Below are 15,771 nucleotides of genomic sequence, written 5' to 3' on the forward strand. Positions count from 1 at the left end.
AACACGGTAACTTTGGCCAAAAAGGTGATTCAATAATAAAAAGTAACACTCAACTAACGACTACATGATAATTCAGATTATATTTCGATGTTTATCTACTGTTTATCCATTCATGTTTAGTATTAGCGCAAAGTAATTCCTAAACACCAAACATAAATTGGTATATGTGGTACTTTAGGTAATTTTCTGGTCAAAGTTACTGTGTTTGACGGAACCTACATAGTTTAATTTAGATAATGAGCGAAGAATCGCTTTGGTGACGTCATGTTGGTGGCGTATTCAAAACACACGGTATTTAACCCTTAGACTGCTAAACAACGATATATCGTTGTTGTTAATCCCTATCATAAAGTTCTAACTAGACTGATGCTGACGTCATAATCCCCAAAAGGGTAAATGAATTCGGGAACTGCTTGTTGCACTTAACCGTCAGTGGTATAAAACATTTTCAAAACATAAAAATTACTTATTCGACGGGTTATTATTCAGTTTCGTACCTATTTCAGCCCTACGGAAAATTTAATACAAAAAATGTTTTCTTACGCGCGGTAAAAATTCGAACATAAAATTGTACAGCAAAGTTTCTTGAAAATTAATAAAAAATAATATAAAATATTTTAATAAAAAACGAACTACTTTGAACGACGTCACTTGTTCATATGAATCATCCAAGATATATTTTACTCAAATTTTGTTTAACATGCATTGATAGAAGTGGTAGGTTTGATAATAAGGGCACTTTGCCCCGCAATCAACAAAAAAACCATCAAATTACTGTCGTTTCAATAATAACTATTAAAACAATGCGCATTGAGATTGCTGTGCGAGATCATTTTTGTTTGTTTTTATTTTCGATTAAGAAAGGGTTTACAACCGCTGTACGAGAATGTGTTGCGGGCGGCACGAGTTGTCTATCTTGCTCACTCCACTGGGCTTGAATTAGATATTTATGAAATGGAAGATTTTTCTTGGAATTGCTATTAATTTTTAAAACAGTAGTGTGTTTGGAAAACAACGTATTCGATAAAATATTTTTAAAATGTATTAATAATAAGATTTCTGATTAGATTCTTGAAAAACTGCGTAGCAGCGTAAGGGTTAACCCTTACGCTGCTACGCAGTTTTTCAAGAATCTAATCAGAAATCTTATTATTAATACATTTTAAAAATATTTTATCGAATACGTTGTTTTCCAAACACACTACTGTTTTAAAAATTAATAGCAATTCCAAGAAAAATCTTCCATTTCATAAATATCTAATTCAAGCCCAGTGGAGTGACCAAGATGGACAACTCGTGCCGCCCGCAACACATTCTCGTACAGCGGTTGTAAACCCTTTCTTAATGGAAAATAAAAACAAACAAAAATGATCTCGCGCAGCAATCTCAAGGCGCATTGTTTTAATAGTTATTATTGAAACGTCAGTATTATGGTGGTTTTTTTTTTGATTGCGGGGCAAAGTGCCCTTATTATCAAACCTACCACTTCCATCAATGCATGCTAAACAAAATTTGAGTAAAATATATCTTGGAATTTGTTGCAACAGAGAGGGAACACATTTTTGCCAAGGGAATATGGAAGTCTAGGCATTTACAGGACTTATGATCTGTAATTGGCTGTTTTAAATGGCCACTTTACACACTGCGAAATATTCACCATTATTTTTACATTACCTCAACTCTTGCATCTGTTGACTTTTGCAAACTAAAGAGCTGAAACCTTTATTGAATTCGGCGAGTTTCACCTGGATAAATTATTTCACCTCCTAGGTAATGCCTAAAAATACTTAAAAAATATTTTTTTATGCAAATTATTTCGATCAACAATATTTTGAGTATGTCCAAATGTTTGTATGGAGTTATTTAGATTGAAACTTCATGATAACGGGTAAATGTACTAAGAAGTGATGTTATTTCTTGGTAGATGTTATAATATAATTTTAATTTAAAAAATAATGTTTTCGTTCAACTGTCTCACAAATTGATATCACTTCCAAGAAAAATATTCCGTTTCACTAATAGCTAGTTCACGCATAATGGATTGAGCGAGATAGACAACAATTGCTGAAATTACAAACAGCTGTGGTAAATTACATATTGTGTACATTTATATATATTTTTAATCTTACTTTATTACTCTAACTGACAAGTTAACTCTGCAAAGGGTCCTTTTTATTGTGAAGAAATATACAAAGTATATCATTCAAAATGATAAAGGATATTAAAAGTGATATAGAAATAATAATACCTCACCTAGAAACTCGGAAGCTTAGCAGCTCAACCTATTCCGAAAGTGAATTCGACAATAACGATCAACTTCTAAGTGATAGTGATGATAGTTTATATGACTCTTATGAAGAGCTCAAAATCGAAGAAGCATTTCTGAAATATTTTTGGATCAAGATCGAGCTGATATACTTTATTTACCACAGTTACGTTTTGTTTGTAGAATAGTTTCTAGAATAGAGTTTGTATAGTAATAATTACGTTTTGTTTGTAGAGTAATAATTACTACCTAATGAAAAGCTAAAACATTTCAATTTCACATTACTGTAGGTACCCATTATAATAAATCAACCAATGATTTTTCAATATTCAAACGTCCTAATTGACAATCATTTAGGTTCCATGGTGAATTATTTTTATATTTTATGGCTCTTTACTTATTTGTTTATATTCTTAATTACGGGGTTTTCCGGTGATATAGGGACCTTACTAGATAAGAGTTATTATATTAAAGGTAAAGTATTCAATTAGTTATTCATTACGGAAATACATCAATATTTTTGTAATCACTGGATCGGGTATAATAGCAGGGAAGACACAGAATATAATTATTTTTCTCAAATATAATATAAGTGATTAAAAATTCTAAATATTAAAATGATTTATTTTTTATTTCACTGTTTTTGCAATGCAAAAAATTCCCTGTTAGCCGTTCCCGGCTAGCTAGAAGTTTCCTGTGTTTAGTCGTTTCTCTTTTTTAAAAAACACTGCAAATTTAAACATCATAAATAAATGTAAAATGAGGAAATTTAGTTGTTTAAAAAAAAAATATATTTGTTAATAAACTACTATACAAAGCTTTTTTTTTCAATTTTTATGTATCGTATTATCAGCGCTACGATTTTTTAAAGTTTTGTATTTCCGAAATTAATCCGCGTGTGACGTCGCAAGTTCTCTTCCGCTTCTTCTTGATTTGTTCTGTTGATTGCTCCATTGACGATTAGCAAACCGGAAATCTTCCACAGCCCTCTTATCATTGGTTGATTCATATAAACAAGTGACGTCGTTCAAAGTAGTTCGTTTTTATTAAAATATTTTATATTATTTTTTATTAATTTTCAAGAAACTTTGCTGTACAATTTAATGCTCGAATTTTCACCGCGCGTAAGAAAACATTTTTTGTATTAAATTTTCCGTAGGCCTGAAATAGGTACGAAACTAAATAATAAGCCGTCGAATAAGTAATTTTTATGTTTTGAAAATGTTTTATACCACTGACGGTTAAATGCAACAAACCGTTCCCGAATTCATTTACCCTTTTGGGGATTATGACGTCAGCATCAGTCTAGTTAGAACTTTATGATAGGGATTAACAACAACGATATATCGTTGTTTAGCAGTATAAGGGTTAAATAATGTTTTTAAACAATCGTTTATTTTATTTTATTTAATTTTCACTATTCCGTCTTCGACAGCTGCAGCAGAGAGATCATTTTCTGCCTTAAAACGTATCCATATTTATTGTAGAAACACACACAACCAAGACCGATTATCAGCTAAATACTCGTAGTAGTAAGCTGCAAATAATCGATTACATATAAGGAGAATTCGCCCCTGCTATATACAAGTATATACTGAAATCTAGCAATAACAAAGCATTGTCGGGTTCAGCTCGTATCATCTTTACCTTTCCGCACCTAATGGTGCATAGGGCACTGCATTGGTACACCAATAGCTGTGTATTTTTATTTTATTTTATTTAATTTTCACTATTCCGTCTTCGACAGCTGCAGCAGAGAGATCATTTTCTGCCTTAAAACGTATCCATATTTATTGTAGAAACACACACAACCAAGACCGATTATCAGCTAAATAGTAGTAAGCTGCAAATAATCGATTACATATAAGGAGAATTCGCCCCTGCTATATACAAGTATATACTGAAATCTAGCACTAACAAAGCATTGTCGGGTTCAGCTCGTATCATCTTTACCTTTCCGCACCTAATGGTGCATAGGGCACTGCATTGGTACACCAATAGCTGTGTATCTCAATCGTTTTTGTTACATGTTACATTATCAGTCTTACGCTTACGGTACCAGTCCAGGGACTATGAAATATTCTAGTGTAAAAACACCTTTTTAAATAAATATTTCATGTCAACCGTGTCGGGAATCGAACCCGAGACCTCTTGCATGGTAGGCAAACGCGCTGAACACTGAACACTGCCCCCGAGGCCGACATACAATATCAATATATTTATAGGTACGTACAATATCAGTTGCGGGCGCCAAGGCACAGGGCGGAGTAGGCAGAAGAGTCTGGTACAGCGTCCTCGCGGAGCGGACAATGGAAAGTAGTCAGTGAAGTCGCGGAGCGTCGCCGTCCGCGTCGCGTCGGTTCTCAGTTCTCAGCAGCTCAGCACTCCGAACTCGGAAGACCTCGTATCTCGTGTGGATGGCGGTCCGGTGTTCGCCTGATGCCGCCGCTCGTCGCCAGTCGCCAGCACGCGAGCACGTGAGCACGCAGCCGGTAGCTCGAGCGCCGGATCCAGACTTCCGGTCAGCACGTCGATATTGTGTAGTGCTGTGTATCTATTGACGGGGTCTAGGTTCATGGCGCACGGAAACGGCCGGTTGAGTTTCAATTCAAATTGGAGCGTCGATATTCATGAATATATGTACATACGATCTTAGCACTGTGGTGATTATTGTATCTGAGGATAATATAAACTTTAGTAAATTACGTGGAATCGACACATGTGCACGTTTTTCTTGAGATTGTTTTTTCATCCAAATATATATTTGTGAAAGCGAAATATCACATATTACCAATACCGATAAAAATATATGAAATGGATTTAGAAAAATTTATTGTATTTTTAAAATCAATATGGATATTGTGGAGAAATATTTTCATACATAAATTTTAAAAATATATTTTTTTAAATACGTGCATGAGAAGATGCATGAACGTAGAGGAATCGAGGTCTGTATACAAAGACAGAGTGATAAGGCGTTCTATCCTCTCTGCCTACCCCTACGGGGAAACGGCGTGATGATTTGTTTGAAAAAAAAAATACGTCGCTAGAAAAACGCGATATGTTTGGCCTTGGTAGTCCAATGTACAAAACAAATTTAAATGGTCAGGAGCAAATAAATATGAATCGTGACTCTATAGGGGCGTGGCCAATGGAATGACCGTTTTTGCGGGAATTCAAATTACCAATTTAAAAAAAGTTTTTATGCTACTAATAATTACCTTTTTTTTACTGAACAGTATTTCATAGACCTTCATTACTTTAAAAATGTTTAAAAAATACATGATATTTCCCTAATATTGTTTTTTTTTTTTTTTATCGATTTGACTTTTTTTAAACATATATTTAAGGGTTTTACATCAAGGGAGCTCGAACTTTAAATTAAAATAGAGATATAATATTTTAAAATTTTATAAGAGTTATTTGATCACATTATTAATGAAATATGATATCGGCCAAATACGGTTTGCTGGACGGCGCGTCAACTTCAACATACAAGACAGGGGTACAAAAATTACATCAACCAACCGGAAACCATGCCCACAACCACGTGTAGACGCCAGTCTAAAATCATCATTCCCTTTCTGTACCTAATGGTGAATAGGTCACTGCATTGGTACTCCAATCGCAGCGTATCTTGATCATTTTTGATACACGAAGGTAAGATGCTCAGTCTTATGCTTCAGATACCAGTCCAGGGACGTTGAAATATTCTGGTGTAAAAACATATTTTTAAATAAATATTCCATGTAACCATATCGGGAATCAAACCTAAGACCTCTTGCATGGTAGGCAAATGCGCTGACGCAACGTGGCCGACAATAAAATAGCCCTTAAAAATAATAATTGAGGTATCCTATTTTCCTAAATATTCAGTCAGTAGTCAGGTGTCCCAAAACCTACTTGAATTTTATTTTTTTGAACACATACTGCAATTGAATTTTGAGGGTGTTTTCTTTTCAATGTAAAATATGGACACTAAGGTTACGTGTGTGGAACACCACATTCGACAAATGCTCGCCTTGGCTTTGTTGACAAACGTTTACCCTTTTCACAAAATTTTCGATCACATTTTGACAATTGTGGATGAATTATTTTAATAACTCTTCGAATTTCCATTTTGAGCTCCGGAATTGTCTGTGGATTATTTTCATACGCTTTTCCCTTCAGAAACCCCCAGAAAAAAAAGGGCAGAGTTGTCAGATCCACACGATCTTGGTGGCCGGTTAGCTTCTCTCCGCCGCGAGATAACTCGTCCTGGAAATTTCGTCTACAATAACTGTATTGTTTCTGTCGCAGGTCGTAGGTTGCACCATATTGTTGAAACCAAATGTCATTAATATCAATTTCATCCTACGCAGGCCACAAAAAGTTACTTAACATGTCATGATAACGAAGACCATTGACGGTAACTGCATTGCCGGCTGCATTATCAAAAAACTACGGGCCAATGATTCCGCTAGTCCAAAATCCACACTACACAGTCACACGCGGTGGGTGCATAGGCTGCTGATGGATCACTTGTGGGTTTTCGGTCCCCCAAATTCGACATGTCTGTTTATTGACGTACCCATCAAATTGGAAATGCGCCTCATTGCTAAAAATGTTTTTTTTGTGTTTTAAATCACAATTGATTTGTTGATGCTCCATTATCCAATTGACGAATGTTCGGCGCTGCGCATGGTCTGGTGGCTTTAGATGTTGTGTTAATTGAATCTTGTAAGTGTGCTTGTGGCAGGTCTTTAGTCAAAATTCATCGCAAAGAGCTTCTGGAGACGCTTAATTGTCGACAACGACGATGAACGGAGGTGGATGGGAGTTGTACACTTTCTCTAACCGCCGCAATGTTTTCAAGCAATCAACCCGTCCGAGGACGGCCATCTGCTTTAACATCCTGAATGGAGCCAACAGTTTCAAATTTATTAATTAAATTCTCCACAGCGACTCGAGACGGTACATAATGATGACGGAAAAATGTGTGACATTTTCAAACCATTGCTGTAAAGTTAGCACCATTTTGGTAGTGAATTTTCACAATTTCTGTGCGTTGTTCGACTGAAAAACGCTCCATGGCTTAACCTCAAACTTTGCTGATGACAACAGCAAAATATCCGCTTTCCGTCATTGCCACAACGAAAATTATTTGAAATTTAAAATTCAAGTAGGTTTTAGACACCCAATATAAATATATTATTATTTCAAGCATTCAATATTACGGCTAGTTAGTTGCTGGAAACTAGTACATTACTTTGATTAGCAAATAACTGAAGAAATTGATTTTCCAGGTCCTTGAGGATATCCAGCAGGTTGTACTCGGAGGAGCATGCCTCATCCGGGTCGTCGTCGGAGTGTGAGGACGGGGGAGTGCTGCAGTATCACCACTCCCACCACCACCCCCACCACCAGGACTTCCCTGTAGAGATCCTTCCCAACCTCTACTTGGGGAACTCCACCAACAGCGAGGACTGTGAAGGCCTCGCGCGCCACAACATTAAAGTAAGCACTAAATTAGGGTTACAGGCCCCTATAGCTTAGAATACTCTTCCATCGCAACTGTCGAACTGTGTCAAAAAATCACTTAAGGCCTAAGACACAAACTAGTGGGTCATCCAGCAGGGGCAAATTGTCCATATAATTGATTTTGTGCAGCTTATCATTTTATTTCAGTATCGATTATAATAGTTGCATTTATAGGAAAATAGATAAAAATAAATATAAATATCGGCGCCCAGCCCGTTCCCAGTGAACGAAGAAACTAGCAGATTACATAGCTTATTTCTTCATATGTATACTGTATTTAAATTCTTAAAACCCAGTTGGTGTTATTTCCTTCTTAATTAAGCTTGCAGATTTCAGATATTATAAGAAGGTTATCTGTTTGAAAATAGTATTTCGAACATGATTCCTTAAGGCCTATTTTTCTTTAATATTATACAGTTGACATACATAGGGCGTGTAGGCTCGACTTGACCCCTTTTGGCATTATTCATTAGTAGAAGGAATCGGCACAGTGCTTCAAGTTGACATTTCAATCATAATGAAAAATTGTCATATTAAAATAGTGTAAAATATAGCTACAAATATCGCGAAGATAATAATTGCAGTTGGAGTTGATTTGATAGATTATTGATAATAATCTTCTGTTGTCAACAGCTGAAGCAGAGAGATGATGTTCACAGAACCACAGAAAAATAGCCATTTACATATTACTTATATGTACCTATATGCAGGTACAAATGAATAATTTTTTTTTGCAGATTACCTATTTAAAAAAATCACCGCTCGCCACTGCCCTCTAGTTTATGACTCGGACCTTAAATCCCACATCCTGACTTATATATTTAAAAAAAATCACAATTCAAACTGACGTGCGTCCAGCTCAAAGTATTTCTCCGAATTGATTCAATTATTTCAGCGCGTAGTCGCCAGCCGTCTCAATACATATTCTATGGAGATAGGTGACTAGCATTTTGAATTATTCCCAAAGTTTGATTGAATAACAGGGAAAATTTAATTACTTTGAAGTGGTTTCAATGCATTCAGAATATTACCTATTTAACCTATTTTATGAAGAGAAAAGAAATGTACACATTTTTTTACGCAAATTACTGCATTTGTTTCCATGGGATTTTGAACATTTCAATTCGAGATTTCAATTACTGTATTTCCCTAACTCTCCGAATTGACAGTTTAAACATCAGTTATATTGCTTCTGTTGGAATGATGCGAAGTGATGTTTCTAATATCTGACCCTAAATCATTCCAATACATTCTTAGCATGTAATAAGTATGGTTTTTCATAAATTCCATTTTAATTCTGCACACTATCACTGTTGTACAACGCATTCGAGATATTTGGAAATGGTGCTGTATGAGTTATACATAATAATAACACTTCAGCATTGAGTAATAACACTGAGAATTTTTTTTTTAACTTCAAGGTGATATAAATTATTACAAATAGGAGCTTTTGGAGCACTTTTTAAGATAATCGTAAATATAATCGTGCTATCATTTGTCCAACAATAATACCTTTTCAATTTATTCTGTAAGGGCCAGAACCACTTTTTTGGATACCAGTGTATTTATTTTGACAGCGGTCTCTTTTTCTTTTTTAGATTGTTTAACAAAATCTGAATTATTCCATATTTCAGATAGTTTATTATCTTCCGTGCACCAGGATTTTTAGTTGTCAAAGGCATTTCTATTATTCATGTTATGTTACAATGAGATATTCTTATTGTTTTCAGTATGTGTTAAATGTGACCCCGGATCTTCCCAATGTTTTTGAATCAGCTGATGGAGATATGAATTATTTGAAGATTCCCATAGCGGATCACTGGAACCAAAATCTCGCTACATATTTTCCTCAGGCAATTCAGTTTATTGGTAAGAAACAAACCCTTGGTATAGTCATTAAACTTCAATTAGCATTATTGTTAAATCTCTTTCTCATTATAATTGAGGCCACAAAATGTTTCCTATGAATTGTAAATCAAACTCACTCTGATAGTCCCACCTAATCTGATCTGCTCCTCTTTAAAATAGGGTTCGCACAAGTACGGGACACATTGTCCTGTCCCAGTATCGAACCTATTATCACTGGACTGAGACATTGTATTAAAGAGAGACGGGCAGGCTATCTCCGCCGGATAGTGGATTATTCCCACCGCCGCGCTGTGAACCCAGCTTAAACTGCGAACAATAGAGCAGTTTTCACTTAGCAGTATGTCTAATCCACAGAGGAAGGTGTGTCTTCCAACCGAGGCGTGCTCGTGCACTGCGTGGCTGGGATCAGCCGCTCCGTGACGGTGACGGTAGCGTACTTGATGCAGCGTCACCGCCTGAGCCTGAACGACGCCTTCATGCTTGTGCGTTCACGCAAGGCGGACGTGGCGCCCAACTTCCACTTCATGCGCCAACTGCACTGCTTTGAGAGGGACCTTGGCCTGGATACCGTTTCACGCAGCCTGAGCCAGGTTGGTATGTGTTTTTTTGGCCTCTTCTGCACAATACTTATATTTAAGCACTGGGAAAATCATTTATATTCAGACTTCCTAAGCATTAAGCGTGTTTCAAATGTGATAGTCAGTTCGAGCTTTTTTAGCATTCACGATAATTGCATGTGGAAGTTTGGTTATATGTTCCCAATTTTTCCATTCAAAACTTTGTTTATTCAACTTTACTTCTGTTTTATTATCAAGTTCCTATTTGTATTTTTACTTTCTTATATCATTTCTATAAAATATTATCTGCTATTCCCGTCTTTATTTTCATTTCTGTCTCATTATTAATTTAGTTTATCCACACTGTTTTCAAATGTAGAATCTACAAGGGAGAGTCAAATTATTTACTTTCGTCATAATATTTGATTTGATCAATTTTTTTGCACCACAACAGGCCAGGAGGCCCAATAACAGTGGTGAATTACATCACAGAATACCCAGGCTTGAGAAAAATCACAATGTAATTTTTGTGTTCTCACCGGGAATCGAACCCGGAACCTTCCGTGCGTGAGTCAAGCGTCTTGACCACTCCACTACGGAGGCCGCCGAGGTTGTCATATGCCTGTTATGTATGCATGTATATATATATATAGTGTTAAACCCTTTGCCTACCCCTATAGAGAAATGGTGTGGTGGTAGTATTTTTCGAATCAATACGGTTTTCGCGAAAGGAAGGGGGGAGCGCAAGATGCAGTATTCATTTACTCCACATTACAGGCATCACAGTCCGCAAGTGTATGGGCGTCTGCAATATGTCACAAACACTTGTTGTCTCACCTGAGGTGAACACATGGAAAACTTCCTTACAATCATATTTGCACAAACAGAGATTGCTCGTCTCTGTCGCTCAATACCTAGGTCATCTTTCAGGTCAGGTGTAAAGATATGGTCCAGGTAGGTATTTAAATTTGAGAGACAAACTCTAAATAAGCAGAAGGAACAAAATCTCAGTAGTTTTTCTTCGAGAAAATCGTAATCTCTGATTTTTTATCATTATTTTTTACCCCTCACTGATACAGAGGAGTTTACGGAGTGCTCTAAATTATATAAATATATACAGGGTGTTCTTTAAACCCTGTCACATCTGAAACCACAATGATCAGTTTGAGCAAGAAGACATATCGGCACATTAAAATAATTTTTTAGAACTAATAAAATTTACAAAAATAAAGTATCAATTAAAACAACTGGTTGCTTACTTCTGCAGGGGAAAAACTAAGAGGGGGGAGTCTGATACACTGTCAACCGCGCGGCCATGAAATATTTCTTTAAATATGCTAATATGTCTTCTTGCCTATACTAATCATTGTGGTTTCGGATGTGACAGGGTTTAAAGGACACCTGTATTAGCCATAAAGGAAAACCATATCCATGTAGCTTATATTATTTATACATTCATTACCAATATATTGCAACCATACTCTAATTCATTTAATTTATCCATAAGCGCGTTTGTGTAGATGTTAATAGTGAACTCCTATTTTTCTGTAAATAAATTTTAGAACAAAAAAAGGATATCTTTTGACCCTCCATCGTTTATTAATTCCTTTCCTTTTGCCTATATTCTACTGAATCTCTGGTTCAGTTCAGAACGTGGTTTATTTAAAGTTAATTATCCTTTGTCTGATCTTTTTATATAAGTTGAATTATTTAAAAATATATCAAAACCTTTTTAGCATGTTGTATTATGTTGTAACATCATTCAATAAGTTTGTAGAATGGCATATAGTTGGCGTCACTATTGACAAATCCATATGATTTTTAGGAAATACCTACAAATAATATGTGTCAAAATTTAATTACAATCTGAGGGTTCACACGTTACAGTAGTTTTAGTGACGCTACTTTTGTAATTTTAAAAACAATGGAAAAAACTGAATTTCATGTGTTGACAAAGCATTGCTTTTTAGCGGGAAAAAATAGCGTTCAAGCAAAGAAATGGCTTGACAAAAGTTATTTGGACTTTACTCCATCAAGACAAATAGTAGAGAAGTGGTTTGTTGTTTTTGAACACTCTGGTCGCCCAGATTCGGCAGTTGTTCCATAAAACATAAAAAAGTGCACAAATGGCTGACCATAAATTGAAGTTCCGTGAGATTGATGACACCTTGAAGATATCAGACGGCAGTGTCAAAATTTGTCTATGAGAAGTGCGTACCGCGTTTGCTTACAGTTGATCAAATACAACGCGTTGACAATTCAAAGCGGTGTTTGGAGCTGTTTCAGCGCAATATAAATACGCCATTTGGCAATGGATGAAACATGGATCCATCACTACACTCCGGAGTTAAATCGACATTCAACTGAGTGGACGGCAGATCTCAAATATCAAGTGGTAAGGTTTTGGCCTCCGTATTTTGGGATGCATACGGTATTTAATCATTGATTACGGAAGAACCATCAATAGCGAATATTATATGGCATTATTGGTGCGTTCGATAGAAGAAATTGTGGAAAAATGACTCCAAATGAAGAAGAAAAAAGTCCTCTTTCACCAAGACAATGTACCGTGTCACAAGTCGATGGTGACAATGGCTAAATTGCATGAGTTGAACTTCGAATCGCTGTATTCTCCAGATTTGGTCCCCAACAACTATTGGCTGTTCGCAGACCTCAAAAAGATGGTCCAGGGAAAGAGATTTGGCTCTAACCAAGAAGAAGTGATTGCCGAAACTGAGAGGTCAAAGATAAATCGTTCTACAAAAATGACAAAGAAATGTGTTGAAGTGAATGTATCACTCTTGAAGGAGACTGTGTTGATGAATAAAGTCTAATTTTGCCTAAGAGTTTGTTGTTTTATTAGTCATCCTACGAACTTATTGATTGAATGATGTAATATTGTGTTGTGTCACCCAAGTAGACAATCTTTATTTTTTTATAAAATTTATATTTGAAGCACTAACTTTGTGATTATTCTTAAATAAATAAAATAAAAAACAACTTTTAATTTTTTAATTATTTTTTTATTATTTAAGACAATATTTTAATTATACTCGCTGTTTCATATATACATGTACATAGAGGCTAAAGAAAAAATTGGGTGGATTGATAATTTTGTATGTTATGGGAAATATATGTATTTAAAGTACTTTTATTATTTTATATAACTTTTGAGTGTTTCAAAACAAATTTTGTAAATTATTTTCATTTTCCTATAGCAGATAGATAATATATTGTTTCTATTGTATTGTATTCCAAATATATTTGTTATTAAGACTGAAGAAGCGAATGACGGACACGCTGTAGTGGATTTATTCTCTGTTCAGGTTCTTGAGGAGATCGGAGTAGGCAGCACGGGAGGAATGTCAAAGCGCCAGGACTCGGTGGAAGGCCGCGGGCCGCCCGACTCGGGCTTCGACAGGCGCACGCCAGGCAGCGCGGGACTCGTGCGAGCCCCCCGCCCCCCGAGTGTGGGGCTCAGCCCCGACTCGGGCATCGAGTTCGACCGCTGGGGCGGGCCGCACGATACACCGCAATGACAGTTCTTCCACCGGCTGGAAGAGGCCGACTAATAGACTTCTCCCGAGGGCAGTTTCCCTTCCTACTACCCAACCTCGCTGGTGTTTCTCTCTTTAAAGACTCCCCATTCGGTGGCCTATTCCCTCAGTTGTCTCCCCACTGGACTCGAACAAGTGACGACTAGAACCTGCAAATGTGCTGAATAGTCTCGAAGTGCATACTAGTGTGCCTGTATGAATACTATATAGATCGGCGCGATTTCATCTACTATATTTACCCTTTTGGAAATGTCAGTTTGTTGTTGTCGTTTTATAACACTTAACATAGTATTTATACAAACTGATAAATTCCGACTAACTTTCTTTGAACACGATAATAAATATATGATTAGTTAATAATTCCAATTACGTCTACCTCTGAATATGTATTCTATAATTCACACTTTGCCTGGGCATTACATCGGTGGCCACCATCTTGTGGCTTACCCGCACTTTCTATATATTATAGACTTTTACTTACAGTGTGGGATGTATTCCAACAAGTATTGCGTAATTGTTTAGAAAATTCATAGTAAATAAAGTTAAGCTTCGATCAAACTCTTCCACGTGATGTACCTAATAAGACAACCATTCTAAGAGTGTTTTATTTTTTTACATACATATTTTTTAATATTCTATATTTTTTTCTCCAAATGTTTATATTTCTTCCCTCTGGTTGAGGAAAACAGTTTGTGCAAATTGTTTAATAAGATTTTTACTATCCGTACTGTACACATACAGCGCACAAAATGTGTTACTTCTATACGACATAGTTGAAAGTCGATCTTCATTGTAATAACTGCCGAGCATACTCGGGCAGCTATCTTGTGTGAAAATTCCCCCACACCTGAGATAACTCGGGCAAACTTTACCCGCAGAAAAGACCGCTCTCAAATATGGTGAAACATGAAAAAATTGTAAAAATAAATAATGCTACCAGCCATGAGGTTTTTTTTTCTAGTTCTTTGCATTTAAAGCATTATTAACCTGTCCGGGAGCGAGTTTCCGCGGACAAAACTGTATCTGGGGAGTGTTTTTTATATATTTTTTTTACTTTTTATAATTTTATATCTTTGTAGCAAAATGTTGTCGGTAAAACAGAACATTAATCCTAAGTGTGGTTTTAGGGTTCAAAAATACAACCACAGATGGCAGTACAAGTGCCATTTTAGAAATAAATGTCACTGGGCTTTAGTTATAAGCGCGGACATACATGTATGTCGATACTTCTTTGAGGAAAGTTTTGTTTGGCGACTATGTACGGCTATAATCCCGGACAGGTTAATTATGATGAATAAAAATGAATATATTTTATTTCTTGACCCACACTACGCATCATAATATCAACTTTCAGTTCCATTTTGGGCCCAAAATAGCTTTTATGAAGGATATAATTATACATCATGTTCATTAAATCAAATTCATTCAAAAAGTTTAAAGAAGCGGTTTAATAAACTTATAAATATAAAAGAACCTGTGTAATGTTTTAGTAGCCTATACCGTTTTATATAATCAAATGGTTTTCATTCATATTAAATTATCGCTTTATTTCCAGTATTTAAGTGACATCCATCCTTTATCCTCTATGCATTTTTGTTCAGGTATCTTGGAAAGTACAGCCTTAATGTCAAATTTAATTAAACAGAAATGTAGATCATGTGAATTACCGTCAGATGGCATTATTAGTTTTAAATACATAAAAATTGACATCCACCCTTTATATCCTGTACCCTCCATATTCATTGTGTAAAGCAGTGTTTTTCAACCTCTTTGAATATGCGACCCGTTTACGAGTAAAACAAAATTAGGCACCCCCAGAACCTTTATTTTACTATATTACTCGTATACCGGTGATTTCAACAATGGCATATTTTATTTTCTTTATATTATTATTAATCGAGAAATCTAGTGCAAGGTAGAAAGAAGCAGTAGCGAGATCTTGAATTTTCATACGGCATGCTTAAATTGGAATTTAATTTGCATAAGATTAACATTTTCTAGA

At 35.8% G+C, this 15,771-nt stretch overlaps 1 protein-coding gene across 1 annotated transcript; it reads left to right on the forward strand.

Moving 5' to 3' along the window:
- The first annotated feature begins 4,683 nt into the window (after positions 1–4,683).
- LOC148273949 (dual specificity protein phosphatase Mpk3-like) lies at positions 4,684–15,722 on the forward strand. Its single transcript, XM_088237892.1, has 5 exons — positions 4,684–4,787; positions 7,552–7,762; positions 9,517–9,655; positions 10,010–10,245; positions 13,539–15,722. Exons 1-5 carry the CDS (start codon positions 4,684–4,686, stop codon positions 13,749–13,751), a joined length of 903 nt encoding a protein of 300 aa, XP_088094018.1. The 3' UTR covers positions 13,752–15,722.
- Positions 15,723–15,771: the final 49 nt, after the last annotated feature.

This window comes from Micrasema longulum, unplaced genomic scaffold (assembly GCF_059751315.1).
Source record: "Micrasema longulum isolate JH-2025_06_02 unplaced genomic scaffold, ASM5975131v1 h1tg001800l, whole genome shotgun sequence".
Taxonomy (NCBI): domain Eukaryota; kingdom Metazoa; phylum Arthropoda; class Insecta; order Trichoptera; family Brachycentridae; genus Micrasema; species Micrasema longulum.

Bases quoted from the DNA above. Each gene is read 5' to 3' on its own strand.
- LOC148273949 (XM_088237892.1), top strand. From the start codon at position 4,684: ATGGCGGTCCGGTGTTCGCCTGATGCCGCCGCTCGTCGCCAGTCGCCA. The intron at 7,763-9,516 runs GTAAGCACTAAA...TATTGTTTTCAG, and splicing joins TCGCGCGCCACAACATTAAA to TATGTGTTAAATGTGACCCC. The intron at 9,656-10,009 runs GTAAGAAACAAA...TCTAATCCACAG, and splicing joins TCAGGCAATTCAGTTTATTG to AGGAAGGTGTGTCTTCCAAC.